The sequence below is a fragment of the Choloepus didactylus genome (genome assembly GCF_015220235.1).
Source record: "Choloepus didactylus isolate mChoDid1 chromosome 11 unlocalized genomic scaffold, mChoDid1.pri SUPER_11_unloc1, whole genome shotgun sequence".
Taxonomy (NCBI): Eukaryota; Metazoa; Chordata; class Mammalia; order Pilosa; family Megalonychidae; genus Choloepus; species Choloepus didactylus.
Window position 1 is genome coordinate 5,424,731 of NW_023637577.1, and position 21,928 is coordinate 5,446,658.

The 21,928-nt window shown below is 35.9% G+C and overlaps 1 protein-coding gene across 7 annotated transcripts in view; it reads left to right on the forward strand.

The window, feature by feature from the left end:
• LOC119524366 (ankyrin repeat domain-containing protein 7-like) overlaps positions 1-21,928 on the forward strand; it is a 58,020-nt gene that overhangs the window by 35,010 nt on the left and 1,082 nt on the right. For 3 of the 7 annotated variants that reach the window (XM_037822964.1, XM_037822965.1, XM_037822968.1), the window contains 3 exons: positions 220-280; positions 373-578; positions 3,443-3,640. In XM_037822964.1, the coding sequence (XP_037678892.1) occupies positions 220-280; positions 373-578; positions 3,443-3,625 (450 nt within the window). In that variant the 3' untranslated portion in view covers positions 3,626-3,640. Of the gene's footprint in view, positions 1-219; positions 281-372; positions 579-3,442; positions 3,641-21,928 lie in introns of those variants that run through there. The other 4 variants (XM_037822969.1, XM_037822970.1, XM_037822967.1 and 1 more) reach the window with 3 other exon arrangements.

A 21,928-nucleotide genomic window follows, 5' to 3' on the forward strand; every position in this document is an offset into this window, starting at 1 on the left:
TTGTGGATAAACTATACAGTTTCTCATAATCCTTACCCATGGGAGGATATAGGTGAGTTAGTAAGTAGCAGAACTGGGATTTGAATCCACATCTGAATGACAATGTCTCCAAAGCTGTGTTCTTTGTATTAGATCATAAAGTAATAGTTAATATTATAATTATGTATATTTTATCAAATTTTTTACTTATTATTCTTAAAACTATTTTTTTTTTCCTAGACTCTCCCCAAACCAAGCTTAACAAAGCTAATGACTGCTCCTCAGCAATTCAGGAAAAACAGTAAGCTATTTAAAGACTGCCCAGTCTTGCTTTATTCACTGATTTGAAATTACAGATATTTTCGTATACTCTTTACTTTGTCTTTACTGCAGTAGAAGAATATCGTAGCATTGTGAGACCACAAAATAGAACCTTGTTGGAGGACAGTAGTTCTTATAGTGCACATGAAGAAGATGTGGTTGAAACTCTCCAAAAGTTGCCAGTCAGAGTCCAGGGCCTCCCTCATGCTGCCTTTCCATCACCTGACCCTCTTCTAAAACCTCCCCTCGAGTCTTCAGCAGTCCCTGGTGCTACAAAGGTAAAGTTGTGTTTTGTTTTGTTTTCAACTTTTTCCATGCTTTTGTCACATTCTGTACCCCCCATTCTCTTAATTATGTATCAACTTAGAGATGACAAGGATTCTAGAAGGAATAGAACTCCCCAAGATCATAATAGAAAACAAGTGTAAGAGCTAGCAGGATAGATGAACAGGGTTGAGATTTGTGAAGAGTTGCTGGTACTGTACAGTTCTTTGGTGTGACATTATGGAAGGAAAGAATTAGAAGGCCACCGAAAAGAACAACTGGAGAAGTATGTAAATGAGAAGGGGGATGAGGGAGAAGAATTCATTCACAAAGGGTAAGATGAATAGAGAGGTTGAAGAGAGTCAAGATGGAAGAGATTATTATAAAAACACAAAAAGAAATAGTGGGGTTAAATGAGAGCAGGAACTCTATTATAGAACATGATAGAAATTTTTTAAATGCAGATTAAGAAAAGAAAGCCAGGTAATGAAAGAAAATACTCAGACTCTTCTGAATGACTTATTGCTGATTTTCTTTGAAGAACTGAAAGAAAATTTAATCTTTACTCCTTTTATGTTTAGTAATTTCTTATATTTAATTTAGCAAACTGTGTTCATATGGTCATCTATTCATAGTGAAGTCTGTTTTAAGCTTTATCAGATTTAAGGTGAATTATGATAATTGGCCGTTTTGTTTCTTGTGATATCTAACTTAATTGTCCTACTCTTTGGTACATACTCAGTAGCTGTTGTAGATCTCTTAAGAATAAAGAGAGAAATAAGTAAATAGACATTTAGTCTTTTCACTTATTACTGTTGTAAATAAGATTTAAATTTCTGATTGTATAAATGAGGCTCTAAATCTGCATCCATTAAATGAGAAAATAAATTTTAAGCTGAAACACTCTTAAATTAAAGAAAAAAAGTAGACTTTTTTTTTTTCCTAGAGAGATTCTGATTTATCTTTACCTAAATACTGTCTGCATGTAATGGACACATGCATACACATGTCAAATGGGTGAAATCACAATTTATGATTTTTTTTCTAAAATTATTGAAGCATATAATCATAAGGAAGTAAAGGCTGCCAGTAGAGCATACACAATTGTCTCTGAAGATGATTTTTTTACTTTTTAAAGTAACTCCAGCAGCCAGTACATTTCATTATTTTCAGGAAATGTTAACTTTAGTATTCATAGTTGTTAAACTTTGCACATATATCTTATCTAAAACTCAGGAATCGTAGTGACTTCATTTTTTTTAGCTCCTCCTTGATAATCATAGGCATATTTGAAGACTTTAAAATCTTCCATTTGGCTAATCAGAGATTTATTAATTTTTTTAATGCTATGTCCTTTCTCCAGTCTTTAACTACCATCCTGTGTGTTATATGGTAGAAAATTATTGTATGCTATTCATACGGAAATAAACCTTGTGAGTTTTAAAATGGGATTTTATGTCTTTTTTTATGTCATAATGGTACTTGAAATGCCTAATAATTGTATAATCATGTAAGCATTTCTCTTATATAGTTTAAAACTTCTCTTTAAGATTAATATTTTAAGATGAAGCTTTTTCTAATATTTTGAATTGTTTTGGAATTAAATCCTTTCATTAAATGTAAAACTGTGTCTTACCATAATATGTCAGAAATGAATATTTGCATGTATTAAAGGATGTTTATTTTTTATCTTTGAACTGGATGTTAAAATATATGATTGGAAACTTGAATTCTGTGGTTTTATTTCTTTCTGTTGTTTACATTTTCAAGATTTCAGAGTTCGGTATATGTCTGCATTATTTAATGATACCAGCTTGGCGTATTTTGCAAATATTTATCTTTTTTTCCCATATGCTTTTTCTGAGTAAGGTCATCTACTCCTACTCCAAATGTATCCAAATCTTTCTTCTTGGTCCCCTGGATATCTCCAGTTTGCTATGTCCCAAATTGAAGACTTTGTCACTGACCCTTCCTGACTCTTTCTAATCTACTCTGTCATCCATTTTCCCCATTTTAGTAAAAAGCACTACTGGAAACAAGTAAGTGGGACAAATTCTGGACTCTAGCCCTCCCAGTCAAGACATCCACTCAGTCACCAAGTTGAGGATTTTCTACCTTCTTACCAGCTTTTCATGTGTCCTTTCACTTCTCTCCCTACTCTCATTACCCTAATTTACTTTCTTACTGTAATTTTGAAATAGTTTTTCTGGTCTTGCTCCCCTTATCCTCATCTTTACATTGTTGCCAGTGTGACCTTCCTAAAATATGTTTTGTGATGGTATAACTCCTCTGCTTAACAGCTTACAGTGGATTCCCATTACCTAAGGGGGAAAGTTCACATTCTACCATGACACCTCTGTGATCTGGCCCTAATTCTCCAGTTTTGTCCCTCCATCCCATTCCCAATAATGTGTTCCATTTTAACCACACTACTTTTGTACACTCTTTTATCAGGTTGTTTTATGCCACATCCTTTTGCTCCTGCCATCCCATTTAGAATGCCCTTCACACCTTCCTCTGTACCTTTCTGTCTTTCAAGATGTAGCCCTATCTTTGCAGCATTTTTGGAGCTCCCCAGATAGGATAGACCATTCTCTCTTAAGTACCCTTACTGCTCTTTATCCATTTCAGTTGTATAACTAGTCAATGACAACTTTTCTACCCTTATTTGTTTTTATTATCTCTACCCCATCTAGAACATGGGACAGAAACTCTCTTATTTATTATTACAGATACTTCCAGGATAGTACCTACAATTTTGATAGACACAATAAATGTTTGTTGCCATATTGCTGATGTACTAACTGAATGAATGAGTGAGCAAATGAATGTAATGCTTTCTGAAGTTGTTTTTTTTTTTTTTCCTTTTCAATTACAGGAAGGAACAAGAAAGCCAGCAATTATAGAAAAAGAAGCTGGTCTTGATATTCCTGAAAGTGCTCCAAGAGAACAAATGAATAGTGGCAATACGACTTCTGTTGTTGGAGCACACAAAGATGATAGAAGTGGTAAGTATGAAAGTTTTTCTTTGCTTAAATATGATTATAAAAAACCTAATTGAAAATATGTTGCTCTAAATATATCGGCCCTATGTATAATCTGTTGAGCCAGGGGACCTTCCGTGTCTCCACATCTCCCCCATTTTTTATGATTACAATTTGGTGTAGTGACATAAAAGTTACACATAGGGATATCATGGGGGTTCTGGAAATGGCTGCCACATCTTCTTAGGCTGGTTCATGTGCACTGGAGTTAGCTTTGGGAGGTATCTTCTTTGTGCAGTTGTGACAGCATCATTGGTCCTTTGGGAAGCAGGACAGTGGGCTCCAGGGTTCCATTGGGCTGTTTTGTGACAGATAACCTTTTAAAAATAACTGAAATTATAATTATTAGTATTATGTTTTTGTTTGATGTTATGCACATTAGGAACCAAAAGAAGTTTAGAAGTTTTTAATGTTTATAAAATTGTCTAAACATTTTTCTGCAATTTATAACATACTGCATGAATTTAATCATTTTTTAGTAGCTTATTTATTTATTTTTTTAAGGTGAAAGAATAAATTCTTTTTAACTGCTGGGAATAAAAATATATTCTTTAGGGTTTCACCTTGAGAAAGTAAAATGTTAAAAGTGATTAGGTTTGAAACAATATATATATATTTTTCATTTAGTGAAAGTTAAAGAAAAGACTTAGCTTTTTTAAAAGTGAGAAGACTATTTTTAAACAACTAAGGACATGATAAACTTAACATATGTTGAGTGCAAGAAGTTATTTTGATAAAAGACTTTTTGCATTTTACACTGATTACTTAGAAAAACACTTTTATAACATTTTATTAAGAAATAACACGTTAATAATTTAAGGAAAGCTTTCTTTAAATAAAAACAGCGGAAGACCTTAACAGGAGGAGCTTGCAGTACAGTGAGGAATGTTTTATTTTTATGAATTATTAGGCACATACCCACGACACTGAATATTAATTACTGCTTTGGGTGGTGGTTAAAATATTTAATGTTATTTTGTTGTATAAAACCATCTTTTTTTCTTCACCACTGCAAAGTCAGGTTACTCCAGAATTGACTTTCATAGAAGCTTTGAATTACTTCTTCACATCATGTATCCAAAATGCAATTTTTTGTATAGTGTTATAAATTCTTCTGCTAGAATGTAAGTCCATTTCAGTAGGCTTGCATTCTGCCTTGCATACACAGTATCCAGAGTATAGAGAACACTTAATAAATGTATGTTAGATGGGTGGATAGACACTGGATCTGTATTAAGATGGAAATATTGAAGACTAGATGGGTAGTAGTACCAGAGATGTTGTTAAGGAGATTTCTAGGGTCGCTTCAAATTCTGAGTCTGTGCTTTATCTAGATGAAAAGGAAAAATCCAAAGTAGAAAGATAAGCAAACAAAACCAATAAACCTGTAAGTAATGTGAATTTGAGAGGAACTAATGTTAATTATAAGTTCATATTAGTGTAGCAACAATTTGATGTTTTGTTTAAACCATGCATTTTGGAGTGGGACAGAATACCAAACACTATTAGGGCTAATAGAGAAAGGGAAAATTGGAGAAGGAAATGTATGAACAATTCAAATCCAGTGAAGAAACTGGAGGAAAATGGATAATGGCTCCTGCTGTTTCTAGGTAACTAATAGTTTTGTCCGTATTTTCATTAATCTGGGAGCATCTTGCGCTATATTCTGATACTAATGTATGGTTAGATCCTGCATGGCATAGCCTAATATCTGTGAGAAATAAAGGGCAAAGCTGCCAGGAATCACCTGCCTGAATCTCTAGGACAAAACTATGTTTAATTTTTCACTTTTGTCCAAAGACTACCTTGTTATTCCAAACATTGCCAACTCAAGAATTCAGGCATCCTTGAGTGGTGGGGGGAGCTTTTAAATACTAGGCTGTTGATCTGAATTTGTTATTTGTGGCAATGCTTGAAGATCCCACATTATTATCAGTGATGTAGCTTGAGGTTGATTACCATATGAAAAATATTTAAATAATATAATAACCTGTATTTTCAAGTATCTGTCTACTGGGCACTTAACTTCACTTTTTAAAAAACTCAATTTACCTTCTTCTTAATACTCTGATATCCTCAGAAATAACCTAAACTGCTGAGGCAAAACAGAGGTATAGCAAAATAAAAAAAGTGATTTACCCAATTAACACAACCAGTAAGTTGTCTCACTCCAGCATGTAGTGGTTAATTGTACTCAGAATATGCAACACCTGCTACGTGCACTGGTGTTAATTTGATTCCTGGTTACTATCACTGAGAATAGCAGTCCTAAATTAGCAGAAATTATGAGCACTTCTGCTGGCTCAGTCATTGAGTATCACGTTATTGAAAGAAAAGGTTTCAATTGGTCAAGGCTGTGAATAAACAGCAATCTCTAACCTTGTCAATCACCTCTCAGGAATAGAGCAGGTATAGGATGACTATCTTGTCCTGCATTTCTTATGTATGTCTTTCTTCAGAATTTGGAATAAAATTAAAATTTACTGGTTCATTATAAGATTGCACAGTTGTTCTTAGGCCTAATTGTTCCCCATTTGTAAACGGTGCTTAATATACCCAGGTAATCTTTCAAGCACTTAACAAATATAATTATTAATCCTAATGAGGTAAGGATTTCTATCTTCATTTTAGAGAAGAGGAAATTAAAGCACACGGGAGAGGTGGGGCAAGATGGCAGACTGGTGAGCTGTATATTTTAGTTACTTCTCCAGGAAAGTAGGTAGAAAGCCAGGAACTGCGTGGACTGGACACCACAGAGCAACCTGTCTTTGGGCATACTTCATACAACACTCATGAAAATGTCGAACTGCTGAGATCAGCAAAATCTGTAAGTTTTTGCGGCCAGGGGACCCGCGCCCCACCCTGCAAGTCTCAGTCCCGGGGGAGGAGGGGCTGTCAGCTCCGGGAAGGAGAAGGGAGAACTGCAGTGGCAGCCCTTATCGGAAACTCATTATACTGATCCAAACTCCAACCATAGATAGACTGAGACCAGACACCAGAGAATCTGAGAGCAGCCAGCCCAGCAGAGAGGAGACAGGCATAGAAAAAAAAAAAACAACACGAAAAACTCCAAAATAAAAGCAGAGGATTTTTGGAGTTCTGGTGAACACAGAAAGGGGAAGGGCGGAGCTCAGGCCTTGAGGCGCATATGCAAATCCCGAAGAAAAGCTGATCTCTCTGCCCTGTGGACCTTTCCTTAATGGCCCTGGTTGCTTTGTCTATTAGCATTTCAATAATCCATTACATCTCTGAGGAGGGCCCTTTTTTTTTTTTTTTTTTTTAATCCTTTTTTCTTTTCCTAAAACAATTACTCTAAGAAGCCCAATACAGAAAGCTTCACAGACTTTCAATTTGGGCACGTCAAGTCAAGAGCAGAACTAAGAGAGCTCTGAGACAAAAGGCAATAATCCAGTGGCTGAGAAAATTCACTAAACACCACAACTTCCCAAGAAAAGGGGGGTATCTGCTCACAGCCACCATCCTGGTGGACAGGAAACACTCCTGCCCATCGCCAGCCCCGTAGCCCAGAGCTGCCCCAGACAACCCAGTGTGACGGAAGTGCTTCAAATAACAGGCACACACCACAAAACTGGGTGTGGACATTAGCCTTCCCTGCAACCTCAGCTGATTGTCCCAGAGTTGGGAAGGTGGAACAGTGTGAATTAACAAAGCCCCATTCAGCCATCATTTCAGCAGACTGGGAGCCTCCCTACACAGCCCAGCAGCCCAGAACTGCCCTGGGGGGATGGCACTCACCTGTGACATAGCACAGTCATCCGTCAACAGAGGACCCGGGGTGCACAGCCTGGAAGAGGGGCCCACTTGCAAGTCTCAGGAGCCATACGCCAATACCAAGGACTTGTGGGTCAGTGGCAGAGACAAACTGTGGCAGGACTGAACTGAAGGATTAGACTATTGCAGCAGCTTTAAAACTCTAGGATCACCAGGGAGATTTGATTGTTAGGGCCACCCCCCCTCCCCGAATGCCCAGAAACACGCCCCACATACAGGGCACGCAACACCAACTACACATGCAAGCTTGGTACACGAATTGGGCCCCACAAGACTCACTCACTCACTCACCAAAAAGGCTAAGCAGGGGAGAACTGGCTTGTGGAGGACAGGTGGCTCGTGGACACCACCTGCTGGTTAGTTAGAGAAAGTGTACTCCACGAAGCTGTAGATCTGATAAATTAGAGATAAGGACTTCAATAGGTCTACAAACACTAAAAGAACCCTATCAAGTTCAGCAAATGCCACGAGGCCAAAAACAACAGAAAATTATAAAGCATATGAAAAAACCAGACGATATGGATAACCCAAGCCCAAGCACCCAAATCAAAAGACCAGAAGAGACACAGCACCTAGAGCAGCTACTCAAAGAACTAAAGATGAACAATGAGACCATAGTACGGGATATAAAGGAAATCAAGAAGACCCTAGAAGAGCATAAAGAAGACATTGCAAGACTAAATAAAAAAATGGATGATCTTATGGAAATTAAAGAAACTGTTGACCAAATTAAAAAGATTCTGGACACTCATAGTACAAGACTAGAGGAAGTTGAACAATGAATCAGTGACCTGGAAGATGACAGAATGGAAAATGAAAGCATAAAAGAAAGAATGGGGAAAAAATTGAAAATATTGAAATGGACCTCAGGGATATGATAGATAATATGAAACATCCAAATATAAGACTCATTGGTGTCCCAGAAGGGGAAGAAAAGGGTAAAGGTCTAGGAAGAGTATTCAAAGAAATTGTTGGGGAAAACTTCCCAAATCTTCTAAACAACATAAATACACAAATCATAAATGCTCAGCGAACTCCAAATAGAATAAATCCAAATAAACCCACTCCGAGACATATACTGATGACACTGTCAAACACAGAAGAGAAGGAGCAAGTTCTGAAAGCAGCAAGAGAAAAGCAATTCACCACATACAATGGAAACAGCATAAGACTAAGTAGTGACTACTCAGCAGCCACCATGGAGGCGAGAAGGCAGTGGCACGATATATTTAAAATTCTGAGTGAGAAAAATTTCCAGCCAAGAATACTTTATCCAGCAAAGCTCTCCATCAAATTTGAGGGAGAGCTTAAATTTTTCACAGACAAACAAATGCTGAGAGAATTTGCTAACAAGAGACCTGCCCTACTGGAGATACTAAAGGGAGCCCTACAGACAGAGAAACAAAGACAGGACAGAGAGACTTGGAGAAAGGTTCAGTACTAAAGAGATTCGGTATGAGTACAATAAAGGATATTAATAGAGAGAGGGAAAAATATGGCAAACATAAACCAAAGGATAAGATGGCCGATTCAAGAAATGCCTTCACGGTTATAACGTTGAATGTAAATGGATTAAACTCCCCAATTAAAAGATATAGATTCACAGAATGGATCAAAAAAAATGAACCATCAATATGTTGCATACAAGAGACTCATCTTAGACACAGGGACACAAAGAAACTGAAAGTGAAAGGATGGAAAAAAATATTTCATGCAAGCTACAGCCAAAAGAAAGCAGGTGCAGCAATATTAATCTCAGATAAAATAGACTTCAAATGCAGGGATGTTTTGAGAGACAAAGAAGGCCACTACATACTAATAAAAGGGGCAATTCAGCAAGAAGAAATAACAATCATAAACGTCTATGCACCCAATCAAGGTGCCACAAAATACATGAGAGAAACACTGGCAAAACTAAAGGAAGCAATTGATGTTTCCACAATAATTGTGGGAGACTTCAACACATCACTCTCTCCTATAGATAGATCAACCAGACAGAAGACCAATAAGGAAATTGAAAACCTAAACAATCTGATAAATGAATTAGATTTAACAGACATATACAGGACATTACATCCCAAATCACCAGGATACACATACTTTTCTAGTGCTTATGGAACTTTCTCCAGAATAGATCATATGCTGGGACATAAAACAAGCCTCAAGAAATTTAAAAAGATTGAAATTATTCAAAGCACATTCTCTGACTACAATACAATTAGAAGTCAATAACCATCAGAGACTTAGAAAATTCACAAATACCTGGAGGTTAAACAACACACTCCTAAACAATCAGTGGGTTAAAGAAGAAATAGCAAGAGAAATTGCTAAATATATAGAGATGAATGAAAATGAGAACACAACATACCAAAACCTATGGGATGCAGCAAAAGCAGTGCTAAGGGGGAAATTTATAGCACTAAACGCATATATTAAAAAGGAAGAAAGAGCCAAAATCAAAGAACTAATGGATCAACTGAAGAAGCTAGAAAATGAACATCAAACCAATCCTAAACCAAGTAGAACAAAAGAAATAACAAGGATTAAAGCAGAAATAAATGACATAGAGAACAAAAAAACAATAGAGAGGATAAATATCACCAAAAGTTGGTTCTTTTAGAAGATCAACAAGATTGACAAGCCCCTAGCTAGACTGACAAAATAAAAAAGAGAGAAGACCCATATAAACAAAATAATGAATGAAAAAGGTGACATAACTGCAGATCCTGAAGAAATTAAAAAAATTATAAGAGGATATTATGTGAAGGTGTCAGGGATTGATTTAGGTGATGAATGTACAACTATGTAATGGTACTGTAAACAATCGAAAGTACAATTTGTTTTGTATGACTGCGTGGTATGTGAATATATCTCAATAAAATGATGATTTAAAAAAAAAAAAAAAAGTCTTAGAGAAACTCAAGAAGTAGAAATTTGTATAGATTGTAAATATGTAGAGAAAAAAATGGTTTAACAAGTGATTCTTGAAACTCAATAAAATCTCCATTAACAGCAAAAAAAAAAAAAAAAAAAAAAAAAAAAAAAAAAAAAAAAAGAAAAGTAGGGGAGGGAAACAGACAGACAAAGGTACCCAGTGTTCTTTTTTACTTCAATTGCTCTTTTTCACTCTAATTATTATTCTTGTTATTTTTGTGTGTGTGCTAATGAAGGTGTCAGGGATTGATTTAGGTGATGAATGTACAACTATGTAATGGTACTGTAAACAATCGAAAGTACAATTTGTTTTGTATTACTGCGTGGTATGTGAATATATCTCAATAAAATGATGATTTAAAAAAAAAAAAAAAAAAAAAAAAAAAAAAAGAGGATATTATGAACAACTGTATGGCAACAAACTGGATAATGTAGAAGAAATGGACAATTTCCTGGAAACATATGAACAACCTAGACTGACCAGAGAAGAAATAGAAGACCTCAACCAACCCATCACAAGCAAAGAGATCCAATCAGTCATCAAAAATCTTCCCACAAATAAATGCCCAGGGCCAGATGGCTTCACAGGGGAATTCTACCAAACTTTCCAGAAAGAACTGACACCAATCTTACTCAAACTCTTTCAAAACATTGAAGAAAATGGAACACTACCTAACTCATTTTATGAAGCTAACATCAATCTAATACCAAAACCAGGCAAAGATGCTACAAAAAAGGAAAACTACTGGCCAATCTCCCTAATGAATATAGATGCAAAAATCCTCAACAAAATACTTGCAAATCGAATCCAAAGACACATTAAAAAAATCATACACCATGACCAAGTGGGGTTCATTCCAGGCATGCAAGGATGGTTCAACATAAGAAAAACAATCAATGTATTACAACACATTAAAAACTCGAAAGGGAAAAATCAATTGATCATCTCAATAGATGCTGAAAAAGCATTTGACAAAATCCAACATCTGTTTTTGATAAAAACACTTCAAAAGGTAGGAATTGAAGGAAACTTCCTCAACATGATAAAGAGCATATACGAAAAACCCACAGCCAGCATAGTACTCAATGGTGAGAGACTGAAAGCCTTCCCTCTAAGATCAGGAACAAGACAAGGATGCCCGCTGTCACCACTGTTATTCAACATTGTGCTGGAAGTGCTAGCCAGGGCAATCCAGCAAGACAAAGAAATAAAAGGCATCCAAATTGGAAAAGAAGAAGTAAAACTGTCATTGTTTGCAGATGATATGATCTTATATCTAGAAAACCCTGAGAAATCGACGATACAGCTACTAGAGCTAATAAACAAATTTAGCAAAGTAGCGGGATACAAGATTAATGCACATAAGTCAGTAATGTTCCTATATGCTAGAAATGAACAAACTGAAGAGACACTCAAGAAAAAGATACCATTTTCAATAGCAACCAAAAAAATCAAGTACCTAGGAATAAACTTAACCACAGATGTAAAAGACCTATACAAAGAAAACTACATAACTCTGCTAAAAGAAATAGAAGGGGACCTTAAAAGATGGAAAAATATTCCTTGTTCATGGATAGGAAGGCTAAATGTCATTAAGATGTCAATTCTACCCAAACTCATCTACAGATTCAATGCAATCCCAATCAAAATTCCAACAACCTACTTTGCAGACCTGGAAAAGCTAGTTATCAAATTTATTTGGAAAGGGAAGATGCCTCCAATTGCAAAAGACACTCTAAAAAAGAAAAACGAAGTGGGAGGACTTACACTCCCTGACTTTGAAGCTTATTATAAAGCCACAGTTGCCAAAACAGCATGGTACTGGCACAAAGATAGACATATAGATCAATGGAATCGAATTGAGAATTCAGAGATAGACCCTCAGATGTATGGCCGACTGATCTTTGATAAGGCCCCCAAAGTCACTGAACTGAGCCATAATGGTCTTTTCAAGAAATGGGGCTGGGAGAGTTGGATATCCATATCCAAAAGAATGAAAGAGGACCCCTACCTCACCCCCTACACAAAAATTAACTCAAAATGGACCAAAGATCTCAATATAAAAGAAAGTACCATAAAACTCCTAGAAGATAATGTAGGAAAACATCTTCAAGACCTTGTATTAGGCGGCCACTTCCTAGACTTTACACCCAAAGCACAAGCAACAAAAGAGAAAATAGGTAAATGGGAACTCCTCAAGCTCAGAAGTTTCTGCACCTCAAAGGAATTTCTCAAAAAGGTAAAGAGGCAGCCAACTCAATGGGAAAAAATTTTTGGAAACCATGTATCTGACAAAAGACTGATATCTTGCATATACAAAGAAATCCTACAACTCAATGACAGTAGTACAGACAGCCCAATTATAAAATGGGCAAAAGATATGAAAAGACAGTTCTCTGAAGAGGAAATACAAATGGCCAAGAAACACATGAAAAAATGTTCAGCTTCACTAGCTATTAGAGAGATGCAAATTAAGACCACAATGAGATACCATCTAACACCGGTTAGAATGGCTGCCATTAAACAAACAGGAAACTACAAATGCTGGAGGGGATGTGGAGAAATTGGAACTCTTATTGATTGTTGGTGGGACTGTATAATGGTTCAGCCACTCTGGAAGTCAGTCTGGCAGTTCCTTAGAAAACTAGATATAGAGCTACCATTCGATCCAGCAATTGCTCTTCTCGGTATATACCCGGAAGTTCGGAAAGCAGTGACACGAACAGATATCTGCACGCCAATGTTCATAGCAGCATTATTCACAATTGCCAAAAGATGGAAACAACCCAAATGTCCTTCAACAGATGAGTGGATAAATAAAATGTGGTATATACACACGATGGAATACTACGCGGCAGTAAGAAGGAACAATCTTGGAAAACATATGACAACATGGATGAACCTTGAAGACATAATGCTGAGTGAAATAAGCCAGGCACAAAAAGAGAAATATTATATGCTACCACTAATGTGAACTTTGAAAAATGTAAAACAAATGGTTTATAATGTAGAATGTAGGGGAACTAGCAGTAGAGAGCAATTAAGGAAGGGGGGAACAATAATCCAAGAAGAACAGATAAGCTATTTAACGTTCTGGGGATGCCCAGAAATGACTATGGTCTGTTAATTTCTGATGGATATAGTAGGAACAAGTTCACAGAAATGTTGCTATATTATGTAACTTTCTTGGGGTAAAGTAGGAACATGTTGGAAGTTAAGCAGTTATCTTAGATTAGTTGTCTTTTTCTTACTCCCTTGTTATGGTCTCTTTGAAATGTTCTTTTATTGTATGTTTGTTTTCTTTTTAACTTTTTTTTTCATACAGTTGATTTAAAAAAGAAGGGAAAGTTAAAAAAAGAAAAAGAAAAAGAAATAAAAACAAGGAAAAAAAAAAGATGTAATGCCCACTTGAGGAGCCTGTGGAGAATGCAGGGGTATTCGCCTACCCCACCTCCATGGTTGCTAACATGACCACAGACATAGGGGACTGGTGGTTTGATGGGTTGAGCCCTCTACCATAACTTTTACCCTTGGGAAGACGGTTGTTGGAAAGGAGAGGCTAGGCCTCCTTATATTTGTGCCTAAGAGTCTCCTCCTGAATGCCTCTTTGTTGCTCAGATGTGGCCCTCTCTCTCTGGCTAAGCCAACTTGAAAGGTGAAATCACTGCCCTCCCCCTACGTGGGATCAGACACCCAGGGGAGTGAATCTCCCTGGCAACATAGAATATGACTCCCGGGGAGGAATGTAGACCTGGCATCGTGGGACGGAGAACATCTTCTTGACCAAAAGGGGGATGTGAAAGGAAATGAAATAAGCTTCAGTGGCAGAGAGATTCCAAAAGGAGCCGAGAGGTCACTCTGGTGGGCACTCTTACGCACACTTTAGATAACCCTTTTTAGGTTCTAAGGAATTGGGGTAGCTGGTGGTGGATACCTGAAACTATCAAACTACAACCCAGAACCCATGAATCTCGAAGACAGTTGTATAAAAATGTAGCTTATGAGGGGTGACAATGGGATTGGGAAAGCCATAAGGACCACACTCCACTTTGTCTAGTTTATGGATGGATGAGTAGAAAAATAGGGGAAGGAAACAAACAGACAAAGGTACCCAGTGTTCTTTTTTACTTCAATTGCTCTTTTTCTCTCTAATTATTATTCTTGTTATTTTTGTGTGTGTGCTAATGAAGGTGTCAGGGATTGATTTAGGTGATGAATGTACAACTATGTAATGGTACTGTAAACAATCGAAAGTACGATTTGTTTTGTATGACTGCGTGGTATGTGAATATATCTCAATAAAATGATGATAAAAAAAAAGAAATTAAAGCACAGAGATGGCATGTAATGTGAAAGTTCACACAGCTGAAAAGTGGTAGAATCAAGATTAGAGCTGGGGTAGTCTGGCTCCTTGGTCTGCACTCTTTGCTTCTGTGCTGCACTGCCTCTCATTGTAAGGACAATATTTCTCTAACGAATATTTCTAATATTTGAGTAAAATCAGTGAACTATATGATTCTTGTTTTACATGCCTGTTAATGCTATATTAAGGTCAATTAGTGTCTAATGGTACCTTAAATTTAGCAGATAAAATGATCTGGTGGAAAGAAAATGGATTTGAGCATCAGATACTCCTGGGTGTGAATCTAGATACATCACCCTTATGATGGAGTGCAAACTACTTCATGTCCCTGAGTCCTAGATTCTCCCTTTGTGGCATGGGTACTATAATTTATACCTTTCAGGGATGTTAAGAAGATTAGAAATTATGTATGGAGACTGGCACAGTTATTTAGTGTATGGCACTTACCACTACTACTATTGCTGCTACTGCTACCCCACCTTAGATTGTCAAATTTCTCATAGTATTTCTCTTCAATCCCATATCTAATTATAAAGTAATTGAAGTAATTTATATCTGCAAAAATTTCATGTTGTAAAAAATTTTTAAAAAGCAAAGGGAACAAGAAAATATAAGAGAATTAGAAAATAATTTAAGCCTATTGTATTCACAATATACAGGTACAGAGAGTTGTATTGTTTATTCTGTTTTTATTTTTGTGGGCTTTTTTTATTAGAGGAGTTCAAAGTTTATAGAACAATCATGCATAAAAATACAGGATTCCCATATAACGATTATTAAACCTAGCACTGGTGTGGTATGTTGGTTACAATTGATGAAAGCATTTTTATAACTGTACTATTAACTATAGTCCATGGCTTCACTTAGGGTTCACTGCTTGTGTAGTGCAGTTCCATGGATTTTTTTAAAAAATTTTAGTCTATTACTGTATGTAAAAAATATCATTTCCCCCTCTTAACCATATTCAGATATGTTTCAGTGCTGTTAATTATGCTTACAATGTTGTGCTAATACCACCATCCGGCACCAAAAAATTTCCATCATTTCATATAGGAACTCTGTACCTTTTAAGCCTTAACTTTCTATTCCCTATTCCCACCCCATTCCTTGGTACCTAATTTCTGGATTCTGACTCTATGAGTTTGCTTATTCTAATTATTTCATATCAGTGAGATCATACAGTATTTGTCCTTTTGTGTCTAGCTTTTGGCACTCAATATATCTTCAAGGTTCATCCATGTTGTTGCATGTATCAGAACTTCATTCCTTTTCACATCTGAGTAGTATTCCATTGTTTGTATATACCACATTTTCTTTATCCATTCTCTGGTTAATGGATTCTTGGGTTGCTTCCATCTTTTGGCAGTTGTGAACAATGCTTCTGTGGACATGGGTGTGCAAATATCTGTTCAAGGCTCAGCTTTCAGTTCTTTTGGATACTTGCCCAGTAGTGTAATTGCCATATCATATAGTAATTCTAAACTTAAACTGTATTCCACAGTAGCTGCATTGTTTTACATTGCCACCAGCAACAAGCCAGTGTTGCTGTTTCTCTTCATTCTCCCCAAAACTTGTAATTTCCTGTTTCTAATAGTAGCTATTCTGATGAGTGTGAAATGGTATCTCATTGTGGTTTTGATTTGCATTTCCCTGATGGCTTATGATGTTGAGCATCTTTTAGGCCATTTGTGTATCTTCTTTGGAGATATTTTCCATTCAAGTCTTTTGCCCATTTTTTAATTGTGTTGTTTGTCTTTTGGTTGTTAAGTTGAAGGATTTGTTTGTATATTCGGTGTATTAAACCTTTATTGGAAATGCAGTTTCCAATTTTCCCCTATTGTATAGGTGGTTGTTTTACTTTCATGATGAATTCCTTTGAAGCACAATAGTTTTTAATTTTGATGAAGTCCCATTTATCTATTTTTTTTTTTTCTTTTGTTGCTTGTGCTTTGGGTGTAAGGTCTAAGAAACCATTGCCTAACACAAGGTCATTAAGATGCTTCCCTACATTTTCTTCTAGAAGCTTGATAGTTTTGGCTCATATATTTAGGTCTCTGATCCATTTTGAGTTATTTTTGTATAATGTGTGAGGTAGGGGTCCTCCTTTGTTTTTTGCAAATGGATATCTGAGTTTACCTCAATTCTGTTCCATTAGTCGATATGTTGGTCCTTGTGCCAGTACCATGCTGTTTTGATTACTGTGATTTTGTGGTAAGTTTTATGATTGGAAAGTGTGAGTCCCCCAACTTAATTCTTCCTTTTTAAGATGGCTTTGGCTATTCAGAGCTGCTTACCCTTCCATATAATGTGATGATTGGATTTTCTACTTCTGCAAAGAAGGTTGTTGCAATTTTGATTGGGATTTGGTTGAATTTGTAAATTGCTTTAGGTAGAATTGAAGTCTTAGTAATATTTAGTCTTCCAATCCATCAACATGGAATATCCTTTGATTTATTTATATCTTCTTTGATTTCTTTTAGCAATGTTTTGTAGTTTTCTGTGTACAAGTTCTTTACATCCTTGGTTAGATTTATTCCTGGGTATTTTATTCTTTTATTTGCTGTTATACATGATTTTTTTTTTATTAATTTCTTCTTCCAATTTTTCATTGCCTTTATAGAGAAACATTTCTGACTTGGGGGTATTATCTTGTAACCTGCCACTTTGCAGAATTCATTTATTAGCTCTAGGAGCTTTGTTGTGGACTTTTCAGAATTTTCTGTATATAGGATCATGCCATCTGCAAATGAGTTTTACTTCCTTTCCAATTTGGATGCCTTTTATTTCTTTTACTTAACTAATTGCTCTGGCAAGAACTTCCAGTACAATGTTGAATGACAGTGATGACAGTGGCCACCCTTGTCTTGTTCCTGATCTTACAGAGAAAGCTTTCAGTCTTTTGCTGTTAAGTAATATTTAACTGTGGGTATGCTGGATTTTGTCAGAAGCCTTTTTTGCACCAATTGAGATCATTTTTATTATTCATTGTCATGGTGTGTTGCATTATTTTAATTTTCTTATGTTGAACCACCCTTGCATAACATGGATAAATCCCACTTGATCATGGTGTGTAATTCTTTTAATGTGCTATTGGATTCAGTTTGCTTACATTTTTTAATGCAATTTTATTGAGACATATTCACATACCTGATAATCATCCAAAATGTACAATCCCTGGTTCATGGTATCATCATATAGCTGTGCATTTATCACCAGAGTAAATTTTTGAGCATCTGCATTAGTCAAAAAAATAAAAATAAGAACAAAAAAGAACCCCTCCCCCAAAAAAACCCAAATCCCTTATCACCCCATTATTTATTTTTTGGTCTTTATTTTCTTACTCAACTGTCCATACACTGGATAAAGGGAGTGTCAATTGCAAGGCTTTCACAATTACACAGTCACACAATAAAAGCTATATAGTTATACAATCAACTTCAAGGATCAAGGCTACTGGATTACAGGTCCGCAGTTTCAGGTGTTTCTTTCTAGCTATTCTAATACACTAAAAGCTAAAAAGAGATTATATAATGCCTAAGAATAACCTCCAGAATGACCTCTTAACTCTATTTGAAATCTCTCAGCCACTGAAAATTTATTTTGTCTCATTACTCTTCCCTGTTTTGGTCTAAGAAGGCTTTCTCAATTCCATGACACCAGAGCAAGTTTCATCCCTGGGAGTCACATCCCACATTGCCAGGGAGGTTTACATGCCTGGGAGTCATGTCCCACATAGAGGGGAGGGCAGTGAGTTTACTTGCAGAGTTGGCTTAAAGAGAGAGAGGCCACATCTGAACAACAAAACAGATTCTCTGGGGGTGACTCTTAGGCATAGTTTGCTTGTATTTTGTTGAGTATTTTTACATCTTTATTTTTTTAAAAAAGAGATATTGGTCTGTGAGTTTCTTTTCTCATGGTATATTTGTCTGGTTTTGATTTGAACATGGTGCTGGCCCATAGCATGAATTATGGAGTTGTCACTCTTCTTCAATTTCTTGGAAGAGTTTGAGCAGAATTGGTGTTAATTCTTCTTGTACTGTTTGCTAAAACTCCCTGGTGAAGCCTGGGCTTTTCTTTATTGGGAGGTGTTTGATTACTGATTCAGTCTCTTTACTAGTAATTGGTTTGCTGAGATCTTCTGTTTCTCTTGGAGTCAGTGCAGGTAGTTTGTGTGTTTCTAGGAATTTGTCCATTTCATGTAGGTTATCTAATGTATTGGCATACAGTAGTGTATAGTATCCCTTTATAGTCTTTTTTATTTCAGTGGGGTCAGTAATAATGTTTCTGTTTTCATTTCTGATTTTGTTATTTGTGTCCTTTCTTTTTTTTTTCTTTAGCCTAGCTAAAGGTTTTTGAATTTTATTGATCTCCCAATTGTTGATTCTTTTTATTGTTTTTGGTTTTTTTTTCTCTATCTGATTTACATCTACTCTATTTGTTATTTCCTTCCTTCTGCTTGCTCTGGGTTTAGTTTACACTTCTTTTCTAGTTCTTCCAGTTTTGAGGTTAGATCTCTGATTTCTTTTTTCATTACTGTATTTACAGTTATAAATTTCTCTCTCTCCTATGTCTTTGCTGCGTCCCATAAGTTTTGCTATGTTGTATTTTCATTTTTATTCACCTCAAGATATTTCCTTATTTTCCTTGTGATTTCCTCTTAAGCCCATTGGTTGTTTAAGAGTGCATTGCTTAGATTGCTTAGTTTTTATATATTTGTGAATTTCCCATTTCTCCTTCTGTTATTTATTTCTAATTTCATTCCATTGTAATCAGAGAGGATACATTGTATGATTTCAATGCTTTTGAATTTAGTGAGATTTGTATTGTGACTTCAGATATGGTCTATCCTGAAGAATAATCCATGTGCACTCAAGGAAAATATGTCTTCTGCTGTTGGATGAAGTGTTGTATATGTCTGTGAAGACTTGGTAGTTTAATCATTCAAGTCTTGTATTTCCTTATTGATATTCTGTCTAAATGTTCTATAAATTACTGAAAATAGTGTATTAAAGACTCCTACTAGTACTAAACCATCAATTTCTTCATTTAAATCTGTCAGCATTTGCATCATGTTTTGAGGCTCTGCTTTTGGTGCATATATATTTAAAATTTTTACATCTTCTTGCTGAATTGACCCCTTTTTCAGTATATAATGTCCATCTTCGTTCCTCCCAACTGTTTTTTATTTAAAATGTATTTTATCTGATAATAATCTAGCCACCCCAGCTCTCTTTTGGTTACTATTTGCCTGATATATTTTTTCCATCCTTTCATTTTCAACCGACTTGTGTCTGTCTTTGAATTTACGGTGTCTCTTGTGGATAGTATGTAGTTGGGTCATGCTTTTTTATCCATTCTGCCTTTCTCTGCCTTTTGATTGGAAAGTTTATTCCACTTATATTTAAATCACTACTGATGATGCAGGACTTTCGTTTGCCATTTTTCTCTTTGTTCTTTTTAAGTCATACCTTTTTTATCCCTCAATTATTCTGTTAATGCTTACTTTTATATTTACTTGATTTTTTTGTATGTGGTACAATATTGAGTGCCTTTCTTTTCTATCTAGATATATTATTCATATATTGTCCTTGTGGTTATCATGGGGTTAAAATGTAACATTATACAAATATATATATGTGTATATATATATATATATATATATATGTATTTATATATATATATATACATGTATCGTATTTGGTTTGATACTAACTTGACTTAAATATCATACGCATACACTTTTCTTAAACCTCTTCATTCCCCCACCTTTTTTTGTGCTTGTTACCAGTTATACCTTTGTACAGTGTGTGTACAAAACCATAGCTTTATCATTATTTTTCATGCAGTTGCACTTTAGCACCTATAGGAATAAGTGACATTACCTTCCAAAAAATACAATAGTACTGACATTTATAATTACCCAAATGGTTACCTTTACCAGGGATCTTTATTTCTTTATGCTACTTTGATACACTGTCTAGTGTCCTTTCATTTTGGTCTGAACAACTCCCTTTAGCATTGCTTGTATGGCAGGTTTAGTGGTGATGAACTCCTTTACCTTCTGTTTATCTGGGAATGTCTTCATCTCTCCCTTATTTTTGAAAGAAAGTCATGCTGGATATAAAATTCTTGGCTGGCAGTTGTTTTCTTTCAGCACTTTAAGTATTTTGATCCACTGCCTTCTTTGCTCCATGGCTTCTAATGAGAAATTGGCACTCAGTCTAACTGGGACTGCCTTGCCCATAACATGTGGCTTTTCTCTTGCAGCTCTCAGGACTCTCATTGTCCTTTGCATTTGACAGTGTCATCAATGTGTGACAGGTGTGTTTTTCTTCATGTTTATTCTGTTTAGTTTTCTCTGGGCTTCTGGATGTGCATATTCAAATATTTCTCTACGTTTAGGAAGTCTCTGCCATTATTTCTTTGAATATTGTTTCTGCCTTTTTTTCACCTTCTTCATCTGAGACTCCTATAACGTGTCCCAGTGGTCTCCTAGGCTGTTTACTGTTTTATAATTTTTTTTTTTCTTTCTGCTGCCCAGCCTGACTCCTTTCAATTGCCTAGTCTTTGAGTTTGCTGATTCTTTCTTCTGCCAGATTCAAACTGCTGTTGAAACCCTCCTGGACATTTTTCATTTCCATTATTGTGGTCGTCATCTCCAGTAGTTCTGTTTCATTCTTTTTAAAAATTTCTGTCTCTACCAAGATTCTCATATTGCTTATTCATTGTTTTCCTAATGTCCTTAAGCATTTTTAGATTTTTTTTTTTTAATCTTTGGTGTGTCCACATCTGGTATTCTTCATTGTGTTTTCTGGATTTTTATTCTTTTCCTTTGGATTGGCCATCATCTCCTGTTTCTTTGGTTGCAATTTACTGTTTTGTTAACGTACATTTTTGTGTTTAAAAATGCTAACTCTGGGGTTTATTCCCTGAGACATTTGTGTCTTGATTTTGTAACCAGTTGGCAATAAGACAGAAATGTTCTTGAGTGTCAGTTCCCCTATTGGAAGTTTGCCCAAAGCTTGCCATAGCTAGACCCAAAGGTGGCCTGCAATGAGAGTGGAAAATGGGCACTGGTTACCTCTGCATGCGAAAGCAATTTACTAGTCTTTTCTGTAATTTAGCAGCCTCTTTCTCCAGCTCTTCCCTGGATTCTGTACAGTGTTCTGCTGGACTCTGGAGTTTCAGACAGCTCCTGCCTGTTTAACAGTTGTTCTGGTGGAAGGATTG